Here is a 25381-nt window from a genome sequence, read left to right as displayed (position 1 = left end):
GATAAGTTGTACACTTGAAAGGTTTTTGTTTTGTTTCCTCAATTGTTTTACCTGCCATATAAACACATGTTTATATATACACTATATATCCAAAAGTATGTGGACACCCCTTCAAATTAGTGGATTCGGCTATTTCAGCCACACCCATTGCTGACAGGTGTATAAAATCGAGCACACATCTATGCAATCTTCATAGACAAACATTGCCAGTAGAATGGCCTTACTGAAGAGCTCAGTGACTTTCAACTTGGCACTGTCATAGGATGCCATCTTTCCAACAAGTCAGTTTGTCAGATTTCTGCCCTGGTCAAATGTAAGTGCTGTTATTGTGAAGTGGAGACGTCTAGGAGCAACAACGGCTCAGCCGCAAAGTGGTAGGCCACACAAGGTCACAGAACGGGACCGCCGAGTTCTGAAGCGAGTAGCTTCAGCACTTGCGTAGCTTCATCACAAGCTTCACCATCTGGCAGTTCGACGGACTAATCTGGGTTTGGTGGATGCCAGGAGAACGTTACCTGCCTCAATGCATAGTGTCAACTGTCAAGTTTAGTGGAGGAGGAATAATGGTCTGGGGCTGTTTTTCATGTTTCGGGCTAGGCCCCTTACTTCCAGTGAAGGGCAATCTTAACACTTCAGCATACAATGACATTCTAGACAATTCTGTGATTCCACATTTGAGCCAACAGCTTGGGGAAGGCCCTTTCCTTTTTAAGCAAGACAATGCCCCCATGCACAAAGGGAGGTACAGTGGGGCAAAAAAGTATTTAGTCAGCCACCAATTGTGCAAGTTCTCTCACTTAAAAAGATGAGAGAGGCCTGTAATTTTCATCATATGTACACTTCAACTATGACAGACAAAATGAGAAGAAAGAAAATCCAGAAAATCACATTGTAGGATTTTTTATGAATTTATTTGCAAATTATGGTGGAAAATAAGTATTTGGTCACCTACAAACAAGCAAGATTTCTGGCTCTCACAGACCTGTAACTTCTTGCAGCGTTATGACCCGTCTCATTGCACAACTCTCATAGTGAAATGAAAGAAGTGTGTCTGTCCATCTGTCCATCACTTTTCCTTCCTTCTAGAAGTTAGATCAGCTTCCCAAATGTCATAGTGGTCTGGTCAAAAGTAGTGCTCTTTATAGGGAATAGGGTGCTATTTGGGATCGCGTGCAGTCTTGATGAATCACGACCAAACCACCATGCCCCCCGTGAAACGATGACATAACAATAGGCCCCCTGAACAATGTATTGCTGTGTGCCACCAATCTAAAGACGATCAAGAACAAGATGAAGCAAAAAAACAAACAATCAAGTCTGACCAGCCAGGACCTTTACCAGGTTGTCCTTTCAGAACTCAATCAAGTCTGACCAGCCAGGACCTTTACCAGGTTGTCCTTTCAGAACTCAATCAAGTCTGACCAGCCAGGACCTTTACCAGGTTGTCCTTTCAGAACTCAATCAAGTCTGACCAGCCAGGACCTTTACCAGGTTGTCCTTTCAGAACTCAATCAAGTCTGACCAGCCAGGACCTTTACCAGGTTGCCCTTTCAGAACTCAATCAAGTCTGACCAGCCAGGACCTTTACCAAGTTGCCCTTTCAGAACTCAATCAAGTCTGACCAGCCAGGACCTTTACCAGGTTGTCCTTTGAGAACTCAATCAAGTCTGACCAGCCAGGACCTTTACCAGGTTGCCCTTTCAGAACTCAATCAAGTCTGACCAGCCAGGACCTTTACCAAGTTGCCCTTTCAGAACTCAATCAAGTCTGACCAGCCAGGACCTTTACCAGGTTGCCCTTTCAGAACTCAATCAAGTCTGACCAGCCAGGACCTTTACCAGGTTGCCCTTTCAGAACTCAATCAAGACTTTGGGGACAATCACCAAGCAAGAACCCCCTCCTTCAATTCTCCTCATCCCACCCCCCCTGCCCTCCAACAATGGTGTATCCCATTTCAGGGGCTCTACATCAGTGGCAGCTGGCATGTACCAGTCTGCACCTGATACAGGGTGCTTAGTTGCAGCTCTTCAACTGTACTGTAGCTCAGTCTGTTGCCCCCTGCCCTCTGTGTTTATGTAACATGTCTGCTATGTGTGTTTGTGTGTGTGTGTGTGTGTGTGTGTGTGTGTGTGTGTGTGTGTGTGTGTGTGTGTGTGTGTGTGTGTGTGTGTGTGTGTGTGTGTGTGTGTGTGTGTGTGTGTGTGTGTGTGTGTGTGTGTGTGTGTGTGTGTGTAGCCGTCTGGGAGATCAACATAGCATAGCTCAGGGCTGAGGGTCGTGCTGGATCACAGACCTGCAACAGGATCAGTGTGTGTGTGTGTAGCCATCATAGATCTGCAATAGGATCACTGACAATAGGATCACTGGCAATAGGATCACTGACTGACCACTTACACAACAGCAGGACAGAGATCAAGAGCTGCTGGTGAAGTGTGGGTCAGTGTGGTCTCTTTACCTTTTTTTTGTCACTCTCCTTGTGCATTGATCCCTTGTGTCTATAGGCTACTGCATACTACATACATTATTGGATAGTAAAGGAGGTCCAATAAGCTGAACAAAGGAGTCCTCCAAAGTTACTTTGAAACAAAGTAAAAGGGTTGTCGCTTTACAGTTGATAATGTAGAATAAAAGAAAAGTTGTTATTCTACAGAGAGCCGTTTAGAACAGAACAGTACAGTGATATTGAGTGATAATGAAAGTCACAATCTCTTTATGCCACCTTCATGCTAGTGTACTGTATTGCTGTTCTGTATCAGTATGTTGTCTGGAGGAGGTGAACCTAACAGGCCCTAACATGCCCCGAGGTTGGCTGGGGTATTAAAAACATCAACATGAAAGACAGAGATGATGTATCAACCCACGCCAATCAGCTTTATCTAATTAACTTAATCAACTGTAAAGCCTGTCGGTAAACAATAAATCTACTTTATGTTTGATGAATACCAGAATACTTGATTGTAGTAGTAACTACCAAGCGCCTGGCTACCACCAAACATACACAAACATCTCAAAGTACACAACTCCTCAAGACATGCCATAGAGGCAAGCAGATATAACATTTGTGGCAGTTGACAGGCCAGGAGCTTATTGGCCAAGTGTCAGAGGTCAGAGGTAATCCGGAGGTCATGACCAAGAGGTCAGAAGCGCAGGGCATGGTGCAACAAATTAGGACAGCTGCTGATTTCAGGGACAAGGACAACAGAGAGGTTGGGCCGGGCCACTGGGAGCAGGGTAAACAGTTGTAACCTAAACACACCACCACCCTCATCACCAAGCTACTACTGCTGGTCAGGCAGTCAGAGCTCTGGTCAGCAGCAGGTCTGGTCAGACAGTCAGGGCTCTGGTCAGCAGCAGGTCTGGTCAGACAGTCAGAGCTCTGGTCAGCAGCAGGTCTGGTCAGACAGTCAGAGCTCTGGTCAGACAGTCAGGGCTCTGGTCAGCAGCAGGTCTGGTCAGACAGTCAGAGCTCTGTTCAGCAGCAGGTCTGGTCAGACAGTCAGAGCTCTGGTCAGCAGCAGGTCTGGTCAGACAGTCAGAGCTCTGGTCAGACAGTCAGGGCTCTGGTCAGCAGCAGGTCTGGTCAGGTAGTCAGAGCTTTGGTCAGCAGCAGGTCTGGTCAGACAGTCAGAGCTCTGGTCAGACAGTCAGGGCTCTGGTCAGCAGCAGGTCTGGTCAGCAGCAGGGCTGGTCAGACAGTCAGGGCTCTGGTCAGCAGCAGGTCTGGTCAGACAGTCAGTGCTCTGGTCAGCAGCAGGGCTGGTCAGACAGTCAGAGCTCTGGTCAGACAGTCAGGGCTGGTCAGGCAGTCAGAGCTCTGGTCAGCAGCAGGGCTGGTCAGGCAGTCAGAGCTCTGGTCAGCAGCAGGTCTGGTCAGGCAGTCAGAGCTCTGGTCAGCAGCAGGGCTGGTCAGGCAGTCAGAGCTCTGGTCAGCAGCAGGTCTGGTCAGACAGTCAGAGCTTTGGTCAGCAGCAGGGTTGGTCAGACAGTCAGAGCTCTGGTCAGCAGCAGGTCTGGTCAGGCCAGGGAAAATACTCTCTAGTTACCAAAATATAGGTCTGCAAATGATGTGACCACTAGAGAAAATTAACACAGTGAAAATGTACAGTGCAAAATCCTCAAGAGTAAATGTCACTGTTGTATGTTTCAGTTGGCTCACAAAAGAAGCCTTAGAATAAGAAAATACAAAAACAAATGGAATTTGTTTCAAGACCTTATCTTTAGCCAGTCTCTGCTGCATTGGATGGCCTCTCTTTGATTCAGTTCGTCGACTAGCTGTTCCCAGGCTATTTACAGAACCCAGTGGGAGCCAATCAAATTACCCCACTCCCTAGCTCCATGTCACCCTAACCTGGCACACCTATGCGACCATAATTTACCAGACTATTATAATATAGCACAACTAGAGCACCGCTCACTAGCCAGTATTAAAACCTGCAGTGAAAGCTGAACTGGATATTCACTGTAATGGCCCTCTTTCAACACAGTCTTTGAAAAGGTCTACGTACCGTGCATTCGGAAAGTAATCAGACCCCTTGACTTTTTCCACATTTTGTTACGTTACAACCTTATTCTAAAATGGAATCAATACATTGTTTCCTCACCAATCTACACACAACACCCCATAATGACAAAGGGAAAACATGTTTTTTTAGAAATGTATTACAATTTAAAAAATGAAATACCTTATATAAGTATTCAGACCCTTTGCTATGAGACTCGAAATTGAGCTCAGGTGCATCCTGTTTCCATTGGTCATCCTTGACATGTTTCTATAACTTGGAGTCTACCTGTGGTAAATTCAATTGTTTGGCCATGGTTTGGAAAGGCACACACCTGTCTATATAAGGACCCATAGTTGACAGTGCATGTCAGAGGAAAAACCAAGCCATGTGGTCGAAGGAATTGTCCATAGAGCTCCAAGACAGGATTGTGTCGAGGCACAGAACTGGGGAAGAGTACCAAACATTTCTGCAGCATTGAAGGTCCCCAAGAACACAGTGGCCTCCATCATTCTTAAACAGAAGTAGTTTGGAACCATCAACACTCTTCCTAGAGCTGGCCGCCCGGCCAAACTGAGCAATCGGGGAAGCAGGGCCTTGGTCAGGGAGGTGACCAAGAACCCGTCATCACTCTGACAGAGCTGCAGAGTTCTTCTGTGGAGATGGCAGAACCTTTAAGGACAACCATCTCTGCAGCACTCCACCAATGAGGCCTTTATGGTAGAGTGGCCAGACGGAAGCCACTCCTCAGTAAAAGGCACATGACAACCCGCTTGGAGTTTGCCAAAAGGCACCTAAAGGACTCTCAGACTATGAGAAACAAGATTCTCTGGTCTGATGAAACCATGATTTAACTATTTTGCTGGAATGCCAAGCATCACGTCTGGAGGAAACCTGGCATCATCCCTACAGTGAAGCATGGTGGTGGCAACATCATGCTGTGGGGATGTTTTTCCGCGGCAGGGACTGCGAGACTAGTCAGGATCAAGGGAAAGATGAACGGAGCAATTTACAGAGAGATCCTTGATGAAAACCTGCTCCAGAGCACTCAGGACCTCAGACTGGGGCAAAGGTTCACCTTCCAACAGGACAACGACCCTAAGCACACATCCAAGACAACACAGGAGTGGCTTCAGGACAAGCCTCTGAATGTCCTTGAGAGGCCCAAACAGAGCCCGGACTTGAACCCGATCGAACATATCTGGAGAGACCTGAAAACAGCTATGCAGCGACGCTCCCCATCCAACCTGACAGAGCTTCAGAGGATCTGCAGAGAAGAATGGGAGAAACTCCCCAAATACAGGGGTGCCTCACTTGTAGCGTCATACCCAAGAAGACTGAAGGCTGTAATCGCTGCCAAAGGTGCTTCAACATGTACTGAGTAAAGAGTCTGAATAGTTATGTAAATGTTTTATTTTTATTTTTTATAGATTTGCAAACATTTCTAAAAACCTGTGTTTGCATCGTCATTATGGGGTATTGTGTGTAGATTGATGAGGTAGAAAAAATATTTAGTCCATTTTAGAAAAAGGCTGTATGTAAGGTAACAAAATGTGGAAAAAGTCAAGGGGTCTAAATCATTTCCAAATGCACCGTAATCACTGCATGTATGTATGTAGTAGGGTTGGGAATTGTCAGGGACCTCACGATACGATATTATTACGATACGTAGGTGGCAATACGATAATAATGTATTGCGATTCTTACGATTCTATTTGTATTGCAATTCGATACTGTGATTTTATTGCGATATGATGTTCCAAACATATTGCTCACTATAGAGTAAACAAGTTTTGATGAGTCATGGAAATAAAAGCGATGAAAACATTTTGGCTCACTATTTAAAAGGAAGACGGAGAACAAGCTATAGTAAAAATAATACCGGAGTTTTGGCGCAGGTACAGCCAACTAACGCTACCTACAAATTATACAAATCGATACTTGGCGTCAAATATCGCTATAATATCGTCCAAAAATAACTTTTCCATCACTATACTGTAGTAGAGAGGAACTAATTTAGCACGGCTTCAGGTCAACACTTACCTTAAACAAATGATGCACACACGCATGCACACACACACACCCTTTAACACGGCAGGGATGGCATCAGTATGAGGCCATGTTCATTTTCTGTCCAGTACAAATCCATCAGAGGTGAGAGGGGGAAAACACAGGAAAAGTACAGAACACGCAAAATAAATTAATTAAAGTTCTTCGGCCCTAAGGTCACCGTCACGGAGGCTACTGTGTGTCAAATGATGAACAACAACAAAATCAGAGTGTGTGTGCAAGCACGTACACAGATAGGGCTCTACCTATGTAGAGCATATGCCCCTTTTCCTTTCCAGTCTCCAAAGTTCCCTTTTGGGTGGTGACATAATTACCCTACGTTTTTTGTCATTGTTGTTCAGAACACACTGCCCATAAGTCGTGATCAAGTTCGCCACCCTGTCCACTGGTTGCGCTAACTAGCAGATTCCCATCAATCATCAAGATTAATGATCAGCTGATAGCCCACCCTCTTTTCCAGATGTCAGTCATGTCTTTAGGAGGCCCTGTAACTAGCTTGCTTACAATTTGTGATGATGAGTGAGTGCGTTGTTGCAGAAATAAATCGCACTATGCTACAGAGGCATTTAGTATGTTATGAATTGTGAAAGTAAAAAACCATATTGTTTTGAGCACATGCCCCGTGAAAGGTCTGTGCACGGCCCTGTGGGTGTGTGTGTGTGAGATGGATTGAAAGCACAGAGCAGAGGGCCGGCAAATAAGAAGAGTGCAGGGCTGACCCGTGGGCCAATGATGAGAGTGCAGTGCTGACCCTGTGGCTGACCTGCCTCCTGGTTGTGTAACAGGTATTAAGTGGCCAGGAGGTGAGCTCAAAGGAACACACTGCTCTGCGCTGATGATGTTTAACAGTAACAGCACTGGCCAGAGGGCCGGGTGGCCAAAAGACCACACACACCACAAAAAAACACACACACCACAAAAAACACACACAGACACAATCAAAGTTACACTTAGATCCACAATATGGCACTTTCTGTAGAGTCATAAGTAACTGTAATAAACTCATATATACTGAACAAAAATATAAATACAACATGCAACAATTTCAACAATTTTACAAGTTATTGTTCATATAAGGAAATCAGTCAATTAAAATATATAAATTAGGCCCTAATCTATAAATTTCACATGACTGGGCAGGGACGCAGCCATCGGTGGGCCTGAGAGGGCATAGGCCCACCCATTTGGGAGCCAGGCCCAGCCAATCAGAATTAGTTTTTCCCCACAAAAGGGATTTATTACAGACAGTTTCATCAGCTGTCTGTGTGGCTGGTCTCAGACGAAGTGAAGCCGGATGTGTAGGTCCTGTGCTGGCGTGGTTCCACGTGGTCGGTGGTTGTGAGGCCGGTTGGACATACTGCCAAATTCTCTAAAATGATGTTGGAGGCGGCTTATGGTGGAGAAATGAACATTGAATTCTCTGGCAACAGCTCTGGTGGACATTCCTGCAGTCAGCACGCCAATTGCACGCTGTTGCATTGTGTTGTGGGACAAAACTGCATATTTTAGAGAGGCCTTTAATTGTCCCCAGCACAAGGTGTACCTGTGTAATGATCATGCTGTTTAATCAGCTTCTTGATATGCCACACCTGTCAGGTGGATTGATTATCTTGGCAAAGGAGAAATGCTCACTAACAGTACATTTGCACACACAATTTGATAAAAATAAGCTTTTGGAAAATGTCTGGGAAATTTCAGTTCATAAAACAGGGGTCCAAAACTTTGCATGTGGAGTTTATATTTTTGTTCAGTAATACATATTTTTTGTATGTCTTGCTCAACAGCCTCTAATGTATTATTCATCAAATTCTACTAGAAAATAGGCCTGAGATGTAGGGAGTTTATTGAATCTGTACTGGGGAAAAAATTACAGTAGGTGATTAAAACCCTGAAAGTAATTTAGGGTTGCTTAAAGCACTTAAAGCAGTCCTGTGTCACCACCCACACTGCAACACAGTGTTCAGGGTTAGACTGTCTATTAGTGTTGTCATGTTAACCTGGCTGCACAGAAAATAGGCCCCTTTGTTGTGATGCAACTCCAACCTGCTGTGGCTCCCTCCTTCCCTTCCTCCATTAGGACTTGTTTATCACCACTTCCCTCCACAGTCAGTGCCAGCCAGGAGTGGCGTCGCCATTTACAGCCACTTTATTCTCATTCCTGGCTCTACCTCTGTGGAGGAACTGACGGAGGTTAAATCTTCGGCTGCGGCTGAAGAAAGACGCTGCTGGGGTTTATTTGTAGTTCCTTTCCCTGCTCTCCTGTCCAGGAACTTATTCAAACACGACGCCTCGTAAAAGACTCTGACACTGTTTGGACAAAGTCCTCAGAGTCTATCCCTCGGACACACTAACACGGCTATTTTGTGACTGTTCTATTTTAGAAAATCCAACAAACTGTAACTGTGTCAAGATCATCTTGGGCTACTGAGGTGAACAGTAAGAAAGTAAAACATGAGTTTTATTGTGATATAAATGATACAAATGAAATTTAAATGGTGAAAATGATTGATGAAAATGATCCTGGAAATGAGCGTCTCTTTCTTTCATCTATTTTAAATGAGCAGGATCACCCCGCCAACTACTTCCTCAATCTTCCTCACAGCATGCTTTCTACCTTACCCAGGGGGTGCTATGTGTTATTCTAGCTGAATCAGCTTGGTTATTCTACAGCCCCTGAGGTGAGAGCAATTTGAATCGCATTTCAGTGAGACTTCTGGGCATAAAAGCAGAAGAAACAGAATACAGAATGCCCAGGCAGGATGCTTTGTAGTCCACAAAGAAGGGAATTTGTCGATTCATGGCCATGTGTTAACAGGTAGATGACTAGAATTATTTTGAGGATAGAGTGAATAGAGCTCTTTGTTGTACTTTAGGAAAGAACTCTGAGGCAGCGGCAGACAGCGCTGAGAAACTTCTTCCTTTCTAACTATTGCTACCGTCATTACTTTGAGTGGTGTACCACTCCCTGTCACACAATCCCACACACAGACTCCAAGCCTTCAAAGCTTCCAAAACAACAGCAAAATAGACAGTCACTTCACTTAGTCTCCATTGCATGTGAAGAAAATCTTTACACTGCATGTAAAGAAAATATTTTTCATGGTTAGTCAATAGGAGCCGTCCGACCCTGCTTCCTCTCTCCCTCTCTCCTCTAACGCAGAGCGGATAGATCCTCCCTCTTATGGCAGTGAAAAATACAAACAATAGCCCTGACCTTGTCTGGGGGTCTCCATGGTGACGGACAAGGCCTCCCTATAAACCATTCTCCTGTGTGTGTGGGTGACAGCCCTGCCCTGCCTGTTAACTGGCCCTAAAGCTACAGGAGACATCCTGCATGGCACACAATACCACCCCACCCCACACCAGATAGCCTGGCACAGTGATAATAGGACTTACACTTCACTCTTTTGGCACTCCATACATTTCCATAATTGTGGATTAAGCAATTTATCATGGGAAGCTTATATCATAAAAATGTCTGGAAATGTACTGCATATTATTGCCTTTTGTCAATACTGTGTCAAGTTATATTCTTTAAAGAGTAGTGGCCTACATATCAAGATTGATAACTGCTGGGAACAGATTAGTATGTTCTCTCCTTCTCTATAAGTAGGCTACCCTTTATCAAGTCTTATTTAAAAGGGCTGCTGTTGTGTGCTTTTATAGCCTGAGCGATACAGTTACTGTAGATAAATGACTTACTGGCTCTGCTTACTGGCTCCACGTTGTAGCTAGCACAAATATAAGCTCAGTGAAACCAGTGAGACTGAGCTCATCTATATGGGACTTCCTGTTCTGTCCCTACAGGTGACTAAATCCTGGGGGATGCGTTTATCCTATGGTGTTAATCAATACAGCGTTAATCAATGGTTAGGGTCAACAGTAACGCCTGTTCGTCTCTACATTTACTCATTGCTACCATGTAGGATGAATACACACTCAGTGGCATCATACAGTTTTTTTTTTAGGAAGAGAAGATCAACTGTATTGAAGTGGGGGAAACACGTGTCTGGAAGTCATAACCCATATATTACGTAGGCTACGTGTGTCAAAACCCCTGTGATGTAACTGGAATGATGAGATAGATGTTCTTCTTCTCTGTTTTTGTTTTATTATTTCACTGCCATACTGTGTTCCATCTTGTCTAGCCATCTTGTCTCAAGAGGACCACAACGGAAATAAGTCCCGGGACTTTATTGTGTCATCCTCCATGATTTTATTAATGTGCATGTATGGCTTTTTCAAGTTTTATGTGTGCTTGTTTTTTTTAAATGGTCGAATTAATAAACAAAAAAATATATAAAAATAGAGTATACATCTAAAAGAAATCTTCTACACTAGTGAGTAGTGACTAATCAGTAAGAATTGTATTTTGAAGTCCTCTCCACATTTGAACTGGTGTCTCTTGGTATAGTGGAGCCATAGCAGTAGATCATAACATGGTTATGTAAGTCTTTGTCTCCCATGTCCAGATGGCCCCTTCCTCCACACTGTAGGGTTCTGTTTTAATTAACATAATAACCACTAGCACTTAGCTATCCTCTCACATCATAACAATATCATTTAGTAGGTGCTTATATTTATCCTATTTCACACTTTGTACAAGTGTGTACTTGAGTGAATTGGAAATGTGCTTTTTTTGTTGCATATCCCACCTCCCCCTCAGACACCCGCGAGGAGTGGAGTCACAGCCAGGGTTACACGATTTTGCTGGTGTCCCTGGAGAAATTGGGGTTAAGTGCCATGCACAACAACCGGTTTTTCACCTTGTCGGCTCAAGTATTAAAATCAGCGCTAGCTTTTGGTTACTGGCCAAACGCTCTAACCCCGGGACTACCTGCTGCCCTATCTGGATAACATCCCAACCAAAACTAGCCAACGTGCCAAAAACAAGCCTGCTAGCCAAGGAGGGTCCCACAAGCTGGAGGATACACACATTCAGTAAAGCAACTGTAGAAGCTCACATATCACCAGCACTCATTTGAAATGCTCAAATGTCAAGTTAACCACTATTCTCAATGATGTGTTTCATAATACACTCCAATTCTGAGCTACCTCTGACTTTCCCTTGTCTTTCAAGGAGAGGAGGAACCTGATTCACCTCCAGACATGGCTCTGCTGGTTATCCTCGCAACAGGTGGCTGGAGGTGGACTGGGGTTGTGGCTGGAAAGCTCCAAAGAGCAGGTGGCAGCCAGCAAGCTTAGCTGAGCTTCCCTCTAATGCCCCTAAGTGAGCTCATCTCATCCACCTCAGGCTTAGACGCTCGCCACTGAATCGTCTGAGAGAGAGAGAGAGAGAGAGAGAGAGAGAGAGAGAGAGAGAGAGAGAGCGAGCGAGAGAGACAGAGAGAGGGACACAGAGAGAGAGAAAGAGACAGAGAGAGAGAGAGAGAGAGAGAGAGAGAGAGAGAGAGAGAGAGAGAGAGAGAGAGAGAGAGAGAGAGAGAGAGAGGGTGGGACAGAGAGACAGAGCGTAGCCTCCACTAGCCAGCCACCAGCTAATCTGTCTCAGCCTTACTTACCTGGAGGGAGAGAGCAGAGGGTGCCATAAGGTGCCTGTTGCACAAACACATTCAGGAGGAGGGTGCTTTATTCTTAGCTCGTCAGCGATTCAGTGTATGTATGTGTGTGTGTGTGTGTGTGTGTGTGTGTGTGTGTGTGTGTGTGTGTGTGTGTGTGTGTGTGTGTGTGTGTGTGTGTGTGTGTGTGTGTGTGTGTGTGTGTGTGTGTGTGTGTGTGTGTGTGTGTGTGTGTGTGTAAACTCCTGTGCATGGTAATCTCATAACTCCCTGGTGATGTAGGCTACATTGCATTTGTGTTACACTGTTGATACACACAGCATATTTATATACTGGATTCTTGAGTATACAAAACATAAAGAACTCCTGCTCTTTCCATGACATAGACTGATCAGGTGAATCCAGGTGAAAGCTATGATCCCTTATTGATGTCACTTGTTAAATCTACTTCAATCACTGTAGATAAAGGGGAGACAGGTTAAAGAAGGATTTTTAAGCCTTGAGACAATTGAGACATGGATTGTATGTGTGTGTGTGCCATTCAGAGGGTGAATAGGCAAGACAAAATATTTAAGTGCCTTAAAACGGTGAATAGTAGTAGGTGCCAGGCACACCGATTCGTGTCAAGAACTGCAACACTGCTGGGTTTTTCACGCTCAACAGTTTCCCATGGGTATAAAGAATGGTCCACCAGCCAAAGGAAATCCAACCAACTTGACAACTGTGGGAAACGTTGGAGTCAACATGGACCAGCATCCCTGTGGAACGCTTTTGACACATCTGTCCATGCTCCGACGAATCGCGGCTGTTCTGGGGGGGGTCCTAATGTTTGGTACATCTACTGCTGTACATATTAAGCTTAGCATTCATTACATGACCAAAAGTATGTGGACACTTTCTTGTCGAATATCTCATTCCTAAATACTTGTGTACAAGCAAAAATTAAAGCAGGAAGCACCAGTGACTCGGTCAATAAGAAAGTGGTCAGATAAAGCAGATGCCAGCTGGAGGTCATTTTGCAGGGCTCTGGCAGTGCTCCTCCTTGCACAAAGGCGGAGGTAGCGGTCCTGCTGCTGGGTTGTTGCCCTCCTACGGCCTCCTCCACGTCTCCTGATGTACTGGCCTGTCTCCTGGTAGCGCCTCCATGCTCTGGACACTACGCTGACAGACACAGCAAACCTTCTTGCCACAGCTCGCATTGATGTGCCATCCTGGATGAGCTGCACTACCTGAGCCACTTGTGTGGGTTGTAGACTCCGTCTCATGCTACCACTAGAGTGAGAGCACCGCCAGCATTCAAAAGTGACCAAAACATCAGCCAGGAAGCATAGGCAGAACATCAGCCAGGAAGCATAGGAACTGAGAAGTGGTCTGTGGTCACCACCTGCAGAATCACTCCTTTATTGGGGGTGTCTTGCTAATTGCCTATAGTTTCCACCTTTTGTCTATTCCATTTGCACAACAGCATGTGAAATTTATTGTCAATCAGTGTTGCTTCCTAAGTGGACAGTTTGATTTCACAAAAGTGTGATTGACTTGGAGTTACATTGTGTTGTTTAAGTGTTCCCTTTATTTTTTTGAGCAGTGTATATTCATAATCCATTCCTTACTTATATTTACATGTATTTTGGGTATATGTTGTGAAACTGTTAGATATTACTTGTTAGTTATTACTGCACTGTTGGAGCTAGAAGCACACGCATTTTGCTACACCCGCAATAACATCTGCTAAACACGTGTATGTGACCAATACATTTTATTTGATATGATTTGAACACTGAAGCATGCATGAGAGCATCAGCTGTTCCGGAAGACTGCGTGATCACGCTATCTGCAGCCGATGTGAGTAAGACCTTTTAAACAGGTCAACATTCACAAGGCCGCAGAGCCAGACGGATTACCAGGACGTGCACTCTGAGTATGCACTGACCAACTGGCAAGTGTCTTCACTGACATTTTCAACCTGTCCCTGACTGAGTCTGTACTACCAACATGTTTCAAGCAGACCAGACCACCATAGTCCCTGTGCCCAAGAACAATAAGGTAACCTGCCTAAATGACTACCGACCAGTAGCACTCACGTCTGTAGCCATGAAGTGCTTTGAAAGGCTGCTCATGGCTCACATCAACACCATTATCCCAGAAACCCTAGACCCACTCCAATTTGCATACCGCCCCAACAGATCCACAGATAATGCAATCTCTATTGCACTCAACACTGCCCTTTCCCACCTGGACAAAAGGAACACATATGTGAGAATGCTATTCATTGACTACAGCTCAGTGTTCAACACCATAGTGCCCTCAAAGCTCATTACTAAGCTAAGGACCCTGGGACAAAACACCTCACTCTGTAACTGGATCCTGAACTTCCTGACGGGCCGCCCCCAGGTGGTAAGGGTAGGTATCAACACATCCGCCTGATCCTAAACACGAGGGCCCCTCTGGGGAGCGCGCTCAGTCTCCTCCTGTACTCCTTGTTCACGCATGACTGCATGGCCAGGCACGACTCCAACACCATCATCAAGTTTGTCGATGACACAACAGTTGCCTGATCACCAACAACGATGAGACAGCCTTTAGGGAGGAAGTCAGAGACCTGGCCGTGTGGTGCCAGGACAACAACCTCTCCCTCAACGTGATCAGACAAAGGAGATGATGGTGGACTATAGGAAAAGGAGGACCGACGGAGCAGGTTGAGAGCTTCAAGTTCCTTGTTGTCCACATCACCAACAAACTATCATGGTCCAAACACACTAAGACAGTCGTGAAGAGGGCACAACAAAGCCTATTCCCCCTCAGGAGACTGAAAAGATTTGGCAAGGGTCCTCAGATCCTCAAAAGGTTCTACAGCTGCACCATCGAGAGCATCCTGACTGGTTGCATCACTGCCTGGTATGGCAACTGCTTGGCATCTGACCGCAATGCACTATAGAGGGTAGTGTGTACGGCCCAGTACGTCACTGGGGCCAAGCTTCCTGCCATCCAGGACCTCTATACCAGGTGGTGACAGAGGACGGCCCTAAAAATTGTCAAACACTCCAGCCACCCTAGTCATGCGGTAACGGAGCGCCAAGTCTAGGTCCAATAGGCTTCTTAACAGCTTCTACCCCCAAGCCATAAGACTGCTGAACAGCTAATCAAATGGCTACCCATGACCCCTCTTTTACGCTGCTGCTACTCTCTGTTGATTATCTATGCATAGTCACTTTAACTCTACCTACTAGGGGTAGACCAATTATGATTTTTCAACGCTGATACCGATACCGATTATTGGAGGACCAAAAAAAGACGATACCGATTAATCGGCCGGTTTTTATATATATACATTTGTAATAATGACAATTACAACAATACTGAATGAACAATTAACACTTTTATTTTAACCTAATATAATGCATAAATAAAATCAATTTAGTCTCAAATAAATAATGAAACATGTTCAATTTGGTTTTAATAATGCAAAAACACAGTGTTGGAGAAGAAAGTAAAAGTGCAATATGTGCCATGTAAAGAATCTAACGTTTAAATTCCTTGCTCAGAACATGAGAACATATGAAAGCTGATGGTTCCTTTTAACATGAGTCTTCAATATTCCCAGTTAAGAAGTTTTAGGTTGTAGTTATATTATATTTCTCTCTATACCATTTTTGTATTTCATAGACCTTTGACTATTGGATGTTCTTATAGGCACTGTAGTATTGCCAGCCTAATCTCGGGAGTTGATAAACTTGAAGTCATAAACAGTGCTGTGCTTCAAGCATTGTGAAAAACTGCTGGCAAACAGAGGAAAGTGCGGTTTGAATGAATGCTTACGAGCCTGCTGCTGCCTACCACCGCTCAGTCAGACTGCTCTATCAAATATCAAATCATAGACTTAATTATAATATAATAAACACAGAAATACGAGCCTTTGGTCATTAATATGGTCAAATCTGGAAATTATCATTTAGAAAACAAAACGTTTATTCTTTCAGTGAAATACGGAACCGTTCCGTATTTTATTTAACGGGTGGCAACCCTACGTCTAAATATTGCTCTTAAATTGCACAACTTTCAATGTTATGTTATAATTATGTAAAATTCTGGCAAATTAATTACAATCTTTGTTAGGAAGAAATGGTTTTCACACAGTTCGCAACGAGCCAGGCGACCCAAACTGCTGCATATACCCTGACTCTGCTTACACTGAACGCAAGAGTATATTATATGCAACGCAGGACAAGCTAGTTAAACTAGTAATATCATCAACCATGTGTAGTTAACTAGTGATTATGTTAACTTCTTATGGCTGGGGGGCAGTATTGAGTAGCTTGGATGAATAAGGTGCCCAGAGTAAACTGTCTGCTACTCAGGCCCAGAAGCTAGAATATGCATATGATTAGTAGATTTGGATAGAAAACACTCTGAAGTTTCTAAAACTGTTTGAATGATGTCTGTGAGTATAACAGAACTCATATGGCAGGCAAAAACCTGAGAAAAAATCCAACCAGGAAGTGGGAAATCTGAGCTTTGTAGTTTTTCAACTCTTTGCCTATCCAAGATACAGTATAAATTTGGTCCGATTGCAATTCCGAAGGCTTCCACTAGATGTCAGCAGTCTTTAGAACCTTGTTTGAGGCTTCTGCTGTGAAGGGGGAGAGAATGAGAGCTGTTTCAACCAGAGGTCTGGCAGAGTGCCATGAGCTCAGTCTCGCGTGCGCCCGTGAGAGTTAGCTGCGTTCCATTGCATTTCTAAAGACAAAGGAATTCTCCGGTCCGGTTGAAACATTATTGAAGATTTTTGTTAAAAACATCCTAAAGATTGATTCTATACATCGTTTGACATGTTTCTACGAACTGTAACGGAACTTTTTGACTTTTCGTCTGAACCTAGTGCTCGCGCCTCATGAATTTGGATTTGTGACCTAAACGCGCGAACAAAAAGGAGGTATTTGGACATAAATGATGGACTTTATCGAACAAAACAAACATTTATTGTGGAACTGGGATACATGGGAGTGCATTCTGATGAAGATCAACAAAGGTAAGTGAATATTTATAATGCTATTTCTGACTTCTTTTGACTCCACAACATGGCGGGTACCTGTAAGGCTTGTTTTTGTGTCTGAGCGCCGTACTCAGATTATTGCATGGTGTGCTTTTTCCCTAAACATTTTTTTTTTATCTGACACAGCGGTTGCATTAAGGAGAAGTTTATCTAAAGTTCCATGTGAAACACTTGTATCTTTTTTCAATGTTTATTATGAGTATTTCTGTAAATTGATGTGGCTCTCTGCAAAATCACCGGATGTTTTGGAGGAAAAACATTACTGAACATAACGCGCCAATGTAAACTAAGATTTTGGGATATAAATATGAACTTTATCGAACAAAACATACATGTATTGTGTAACATGAAGTCCTATGAGTGTCATCTGATGAAGATCATCAAAGGTTAGTGATTCATTTTATCTCTATTTCTGCTTTTTGTGACTCCTCTCTTTGGCTGGAAAAATGGCTGTTTTTTCCTGTGACTAGGTACTGACCTAACATAATCAGATGGTGTGCTTTCGTCGTAATACCTTTTTGAAATCGGACACTGTGGTGGGATTAACAACAAGTTTATCTTTAAAATGGTGTAAAATACTTGTATGTTTGAGGAATTTTAATTATGAGATTTCTGTTGTTTGAATTTGGTGCCCTGCACTTTCACTGGCTGTTGTCAAGTTGATCCCGTTAACGGGATCTCAGCCGATCTCAGCCGTAAGAAGTTAAGTCTTTATTGAAGACTCATCTCTTCAGTAGGTCCCATGATTGAGTGTAGTCTGGCCCAGGAGTGTGAAGGTGAACGGAAAGACACTGGAGCAACGAACCACCCTTGCTGTCTCTGCCTGGCCGGTTCCCCTCTCTCCACTGGGATTCTCTGCCTCTAACCCTATTACAGGGGCTGAGTCCCTGGCTTACTGGTGCTCTTCCATGCCGTCCCTAGGAGGGGTGCGTCACTTGAGTGGGTTGAGTCACTGACGTGATCTTCCTGTCCGGGTTGGCGCCCCCCCCTTGGGTTGTGCCCTGGCGGAGATCTTTGTGGGCTATACTCGGCCTTGTCTCAGGATGGTAGGTTGGTGGTTGAAGATATCCCTCTAGTGGTGTGGGGGCTGTGCTTTAGAAAAGTGGGTGGGGTTATATCCTGCCTGTTTGGCCCTGTCCGGGGGTGTCGTCGGATGGGGCCACGGTGTCTCCCGACCCCTCCTGTCTCAGCCTCCAGTATTTATGCTACAGTAGTTTATGTGTCGGGGGGCTAGGGTCAGTCTGTTATATCTGGAGTATTTCTCCTGTCTTATCCGGTGTCCTGTGTGAATTTAAGTATGCTCTCTCTAATTCTCTCTCACTTTCTCTCTTTCTTTCTTTCTCTCTCTCTTTCTTTCTTTCAGGGGACCTGAGTCCTAGGACCATGCCTCAGGACTACCTGGCCCGATGACTCCTTGCTGTCCCCAGTCCACCTGGCCGTGCTGCTGCTCTAGTTTCAACTGTTCTGACTGCGGCTATGGAACCCTGACCTGTTCACCGGACGTGCTACCTGTCGCAGACCTGCTTACAACTCTCTAGAGACAGCAGGAGCAGTATAGATACTCTGAATGATCGGCTATGAAAAGCCAACTGACATTTACTCCTGAAGTGCTGACGTGTTGCACCCTTGACAACCACAGTGATTATTATTATTTGACCCTTCTGGTCATCTATGAACATTTAAACATAGTTAGTTGATTAGATAAATAACAGTCAATGAAAGATTAATGAAAGTAAAGTCATGACCTCTGGTAAATTCAATTGATTGGACATGACTTGGATAGGCACACACACCTGTCTATATAAGGTCCCACAGTTGAAAGTGCATGTCAGAGCAAAAACCAAGCCATGAGGTTGAAGGAATTGTCCGTAAAGCTCCGAGACAGGATTGTGTCGATGCACAGATCTGGAGAAGGGTACTAAAATATTTCTGCAGCATTGAAGGTCCCCAAGAACAGAGTGGCTACCATCATTCCTAAATGGAAGAAGTTTGGAACCACCAAGATTCTTCCTAAAGCTGGCCGCCCGTTCAAACTCAGCAATCGGGGGAGAAGGGCTTTGGTGACCAAGAACCCGATGGTCACTTTGACAGAGCTCCAGAGTTCCTCTGTGGAGATGTGAGAACATCTAGAAGGACAAGCATCTCTGCAGCACTCCACCAATCAGGCCTTTATGGTAGAGTGGCCAGACGGAAGCCACTCCTCAGTAAAAGGCACACGACAGCCCGCTTGGAGTTTGCCAAAAGGCACCTGAAGGACTCTCAGACCATGAGAAACAAGATTCTCTGGTCTGATGAAACCAAGACTGAACTCTTCCCTGATCTGTTGTGATTGTGATTGTGATTGTGATTGTCTCCACCCCCTCCAGGTGTCGCTTATTTATCCCTGTGTTTCCTGTCTCTCTGTGCCAGTTTGTCTTGTATGTTCAAATCAACCAGCGTGTTTTTTCCCGTGCGCCTGCTTTTCTATTCTCTTCTACTAGTCCTCCCGGTTTTGACCTTTGCCTGTTTTCTGGGCTCCATTCCCACCTGTCTGACCATTCTGCCTGCCCTTCATTCTGTACCTCTGGAACTCTGAACTTGTTTTGAACTTTTGCCTTTCCACGACCATTCTCTTGCCTACCCCTTTTGGATTGTTAATAAACATCTTGGCCTTTAACCATCTGCCTCCTGTGTCTGCATCTGGGTCTCGCCTTGTGCCCTTATACTTTGGCCTGAATGCCAAGCGTCACATCTGGAGGAAAGCTGCCACCATCCTTACGGTGAAGCACAGTGGTGGGGATGTTTTTCAGCGGCAGGGACTGGGAGACTAGTCAGGATCGAGGTAAAGATGAACGGAGCAATTTACAGAGAGATCGTTGATGAAAACCTGCTCCAGAGCGCTCAGGACCTCAGACTGGGGCGAACGTACACCTTCCAACAGGACAACAACCTTAAGCACACAGCCAAGACAATGCCGGAGTGGCTTCGGGACAAGTTACTTCAACAAAGTACTGAGTAAAGGGTATGAATAGTTAAATAAATGTATTTTGAATAAATTAGCAAAATGAAATAAAAAACTGTTTTTGCTTTGTCAATATGGGGTATTGTGTGAAAATAGATGAAGAAAAATCTATTTAATCAATTTTAGAATAAGGCTGTAACAAAACAAATGGAAAAAGTTGAGGGATATGAATACTTTCCGAAGGCACCGTATACGTATAGATTATGATTTGGATTACTGATACAGTGCTATTTGGATTGTTAACTGGAACCATCCTGACATTCATGATTTGTTGCTTCTAGTTTTTATTATACATTTGTTTGACTTTTTTGTTACTGCACTGTTAGGAGCTAGTAACACAACTCCCTCCCTCTCTCCCTCCACAGGAACACATAGTCTTATAAGCCCTTTATCAGCTAAGAGGTAAACACTACGCAGTACACACACACAATACCCCGCACACTGTCTCCACAACCTGTTTGTATTGTAGTGACTATAAGCCCTTGGCTGCAAACACACAGAGACCTAAGATAACCTGCTAGGCTGTTATTCTACACAGATGAACCACTCACAAAAATGTTTCCATTCTATCATCTTGCCTTTGTTTTTCAATAGCATAACATCAACAGTGTATGTAGAGGTTACATTTTGTTTAATTCTACTGTGACAATGAAAATGTTTCACCAATAGCGTTGACAATAATATTGTAAAGGGTAAAGAACACTGCTGCTACCTTGCTCTCCAACCAAGGTGCATGGCTTGAGGAGCTAACAGAAGAACTTGTTGTTCACTGTAAAAAGCAGGGCTGTGTCAGCAACAATACACCACCACAATGGGCCTATCATACTTAGCTTACTCCTGGTGGTGCCATCAAGGCAGAGCAGAGGGAGAGTTGCTGGGTTAATAAGTCTGGTTAATTGAATTGCTTTTGAGAGCCACAGACAGAGAGTAAGCCAGGTCTCATTCCCTCCGGTCCCTCACTCACAATTAATGCTGATTATTTCCAGTTTAACTGTGGCACCACCTTCCATGCAGTCAAAGACGTTGACTGAAGTGAACAACAAATTAGTGATGACAGACTTATTATTATGTGAACCGTAACAAATCTTTCACCAGCAAAACCAATGTTATCTTACCCTGGAAGCCAGAGTGCTCTCCTGCTAATTCCTCATGGAATTGTCATTCCAAACATTAGTCCAACAACATCTACTCACCCACTACGACCTAAACCAGTTTATTCTCAGTGGTATTAACACCTCATCCATATCACAGTCATAATACTGCTCATTATTATCATCATCACATCAGGAGAATTACTACGTGGTATCCAAGTTGTCTCCATGAGGGACACACCTGGAGGCTTCTAACTGGCTCCAGGTAAATATGCTCCCCAAGCACCCTATAGGAGCCCTGCCTTTCCCTGTGCTGTATATCATGGATTAACTTCCTTTGGTTAGGGTCATGCATTGTAATGAGGAAAAATGGAATTGGTATTTCGGGTTAAATACATGGACTGAATGGAAATAGAACGACCGCCAAATAAGCTCATAATAATATTCTCTATGTTCATAATAGTGGCAGAATGATAAATGGTGGGTCTTAAATAGCAGTTCCATCAAGGTTAGAAGCATTCAATAACGGCACAAAGCTGTTTCACACACATCATGTCCTCCTTTGCTACAGTCCAGACATGTCTTGTCTGCCTTCTTTCTTCAGAATTAATCCAATTTCCATCCTCTATCAGAGAGGTCACTCTCTAAACTATAACAATCCACTGAATCACAATACAGGGCCATCTGCATGCGTCTCTCTCTCTCTCACGCACGCACGCACGCTCGCACGTCTGACTTACTGCGCAGTGTGACATCTGAGCGTTGATGCACACACACACAGTGATCGACCTCACTTGGTTGAGACCAGCTATACTGTGCTGCGCTGCTGTGAAAAGTGCATGCACCTGCAGATACATTATATATGTGAAGCAGGCCTTGTGACTGGATGCGAGAGAGGCCTGGAACAACTTGCGAGCTTGCACAGACACACACACACAAACGCAAGAATGAGCACGCATGAACACACACACGGCAGGTCATCTAACCTGGTTGTCCACTCTGTGGGCCACTATGGTGGCTGCCTCTTCCCGCTCAGAATCGCTGAGGGGTCTGATCCTCAGGGCCACCTGGGAGACACACAGGTTGAAAAACACAGGCTTAGAGCTTTCACAATTAGAGCAACACACAACTATAATAACACAGGTTTAGACCTTTCACAGAGAAACACACAAAAACAACACAGGGTTAGAGATTTCACAGAGAGAACAATGCAAGGTTAGAGCTTTCACAGTTAGAACTTTCACAGTGCTTTGAAAAGGTTAGAGCTTTCACAGCAAATATCAGAACAGCATCAAGGAGATTCTTCATTCACACCACAGCAATAGTCTGGAATCTTGATGCCATTCACAAGTCAACAAGAGCAAAGGATGAAGTAAATGATCATGGTTACCCTCTGTTTTTAACAGAGTCATTTAACTTGTGTAATGTCACTATGACATGAGCCTCTCTCCATCTATTGTCCTGAAGCTCTCTCTCTCTGTGTGTCAAAACACTCTTCACTTTGGGGGGCATTATGATACTTAGAACAAGACAGACCAATGTATAGACTGATAACCCATCCACACGTTATAAACTATTAGATAATCAGTGCTGCAGCGGTGCATAGAAAACAGTCTCTGAGGTGATACAGTCAGACTGAATAGACCACCTGGTGTGAATGTATTGCAGAATGAAATTGTAGGGCGGTAATGTTGTTTGTTAGTGAAATAGGTCACTAATGTTATGTTATTAGATAGAGGGATGTGGCAGAGTCAAGATAACATGTTTAGTGGGTAGATATGGAATGTTACAGGCCATACATCCAGCTCTTGACATTGACCCATATGAATTAAACCTTTACAGGACAATTCAGTCATTCCACAGACAATGGGGATTAATATTGATTAATATTGATATTCTCCATCACCAGTGCTGTGGAGCTAGTCAGTGTATGACATAGTGGAGAAGATGAGAGACTGGGGAACTGAAATGAGCCATGTTAATAATTCAGATATGGTATATTACACCGGCTGGAACCACTGGGAAAGTATAAGGTCTGTGTGGAGATGGCCAACTATTAACTTATGACATGGGAATTCAATGTTAAAGGTCAACAAATGTCTCCATATGTGACTGAGGCAAGAGGTACTGTAATAAAAGGCATAATTTGCTTAGTAATGTAATTTAGGCTATAATAAACTTCTATTGTATTTTATTATAATCTTTAATGTGGGCTATCTGAATAAAATACCAGCTTGAGTGGCATTCATCTCAGCAACCCAGAACCAACGGGCATATAGACTACACAATTAACTAAAGTTACGACTTCCATGTAGCATATTACACTTAAATGATCCCATACCGGTAGGCTATACAACATTACTGCTGTTCTTGCAGTAATAGTAAACAGGTGTGATGATGTATACGTAGGCTACGGTATTGTACTTACTGTTAGTTGGTGGTCCTTTGATTCGCCAGTGTCCTTCATGGCCACTTGTAGTTGGAGTGTCCTCGACTTGTTAGAAAATAGTGGCCGTCTATACAGGCTACTAAACTGGACATCGGTCAGACATCCTGCACAATATCTGCACGACCCCTCGCAAAACCACCTGTACTACTTGTCAATGTAGCCTACAAACAAACCTCTACCTTTCCGCGTCAAAATAGTTGGGATCATTTTTTTACAGTTAAATAAACGCCACTCTACTCGCCAAATGTGCGCTCTTTCAAGTCTGATATAACCGCGTAAAACGAGTACATTCCGTTTAATCTATTCTGTTTCAAGAAATAATTAGGTTGTTTATTCACCCATGTCTTTAAAAACAGACAAGGATACCGACGAGAATGCGGACGGAGAAAGGCAGGTGTCGACCTGTCTACTAGAACTGCCCTTTTATTCTCCTTCACTCTCGCCTTTTCTTTTCTCCACTGACGACTCGTGAGTTGTGTTCCTGGATACCCGAGATCAGTAGCACAGAGGCATTCTTCAGAGCCTCATAAGCATAACCAGAGGCGCGTAAAACACGGTTGCTTCTTCGATTTGCCGCAGCCCAATGACGACATCTGGTGGACAAATCCATGACACACAAAATTGCGCAAATGGCTCTCCAAACTACGTTGATGCCCTTGCTTTCCCTCCAGATTTAAATACAATTTGACTGCGGTTTCTAGAATAACATAATCAATTACAAAACACGTTTAAGAAAGGCATCTGTGCCAAATGATTTCTTATCACCGAAAAGTGCTTATTTTGTTTGCCAACATTGTTAATGTATCATATTTTTTAAATCCACGTGTACAGTATTCACATGGGCCAGAAGTTAAAATTTGTTTAAAAAAAATTGGGTTACCACATGATTCCATATGTGTTATTTCATAGCTTTGATGTCTTCACTATTATTCTACAATGTAGAAAATAGCAAAAATAAAGAAAACACCTGGAATGAGTAGGTGTGTTCAAAGTTTTGACTGGAACTGTATGTACAGTATATACCATATATCAAATAATTAAACATGAATAACAACTCAATACAATTATTGAGTTCCACATGACTCATTAAGAATGTCTCTATTATAAAAAATGCCTTGCTGTCTTTATTTGATTGATTCAAGATGACAATACAGATGACATGTGGAACATCATGTTGTTACGGTGCTCCGTCTCTGACTTCTTTCTCTTCACAGACACCTTTCTCATAATGATATTACATCATTGGTTTGTGAGCACAGAATGTACTGTATATACCTGTAAGTAATTGCCAAGTAAATAAGAAGTAAACATTGCTTTTCGACATCACTGAAAAGTCAAAATTACCAACAATTCATTCCATTCACTCCTATTTTCTTATTATAAAATATTTTCGTCATGGGAGATTTTCTGTTATTATGGGGATAAACACATTTCAAAAGCACCATCACAGCACAGATTAATATTGGGGGGAAATGATATTTAGTCAATTACAGGTTATACATTTTGTATTCTCTAGAGGAGCTTACATACAGTGGCTAAACTCTTTCAAAGATAATTCGTACATATCCAAATAACTTCACAGATCTTCATCGTAAAGGGTTTAAACACTGTTTCCCATGCTTGTTTAATGAACCATAAACAATTAATGAACATGCACCTGTGGAATGTTCGTTAAGACACTAACAGTTTACAGACAGTAGGC

At 43.6% G+C, this 25381-nt stretch overlaps 1 protein-coding gene across 1 annotated transcript in view; it reads right to left on the bottom strand.

Annotated features, from left to right (window-relative positions):
• The window catches only part of LOC129828883 (kinesin-like protein KIF19), a 71350-nt gene extending 47178 nt beyond the window's left edge, over positions 1 to 24172 (bottom strand). The window contains exons 1-2 of the mRNA XM_055890157.1: positions 23659 to 24172; positions 22217 to 22297 (exon numbers count right to left, since the gene is read on the bottom strand). Coding sequence (XP_055746132.1) covers positions 22217 to 22297; positions 23659 to 23697 — 120 coding nt within the window. The 5' untranslated portion in view covers positions 23698 to 24172. The remainder of the gene's footprint in view (positions 1 to 22216; positions 22298 to 23658) is intronic.
• Between the last annotated feature and the right edge of the window lie 1209 nt (positions 24173 to 25381).

The sequence above is a fragment of the Salvelinus fontinalis genome, chromosome 30, assembly GCF_029448725.1.
Source record: "Salvelinus fontinalis isolate EN_2023a chromosome 30, ASM2944872v1, whole genome shotgun sequence".
NCBI lineage: Eukaryota > Metazoa > Chordata > Actinopteri > Salmoniformes > Salmonidae > Salvelinus > Salvelinus fontinalis.
This window is presented reverse-complemented; position numbering and strand designations above follow the sequence as displayed.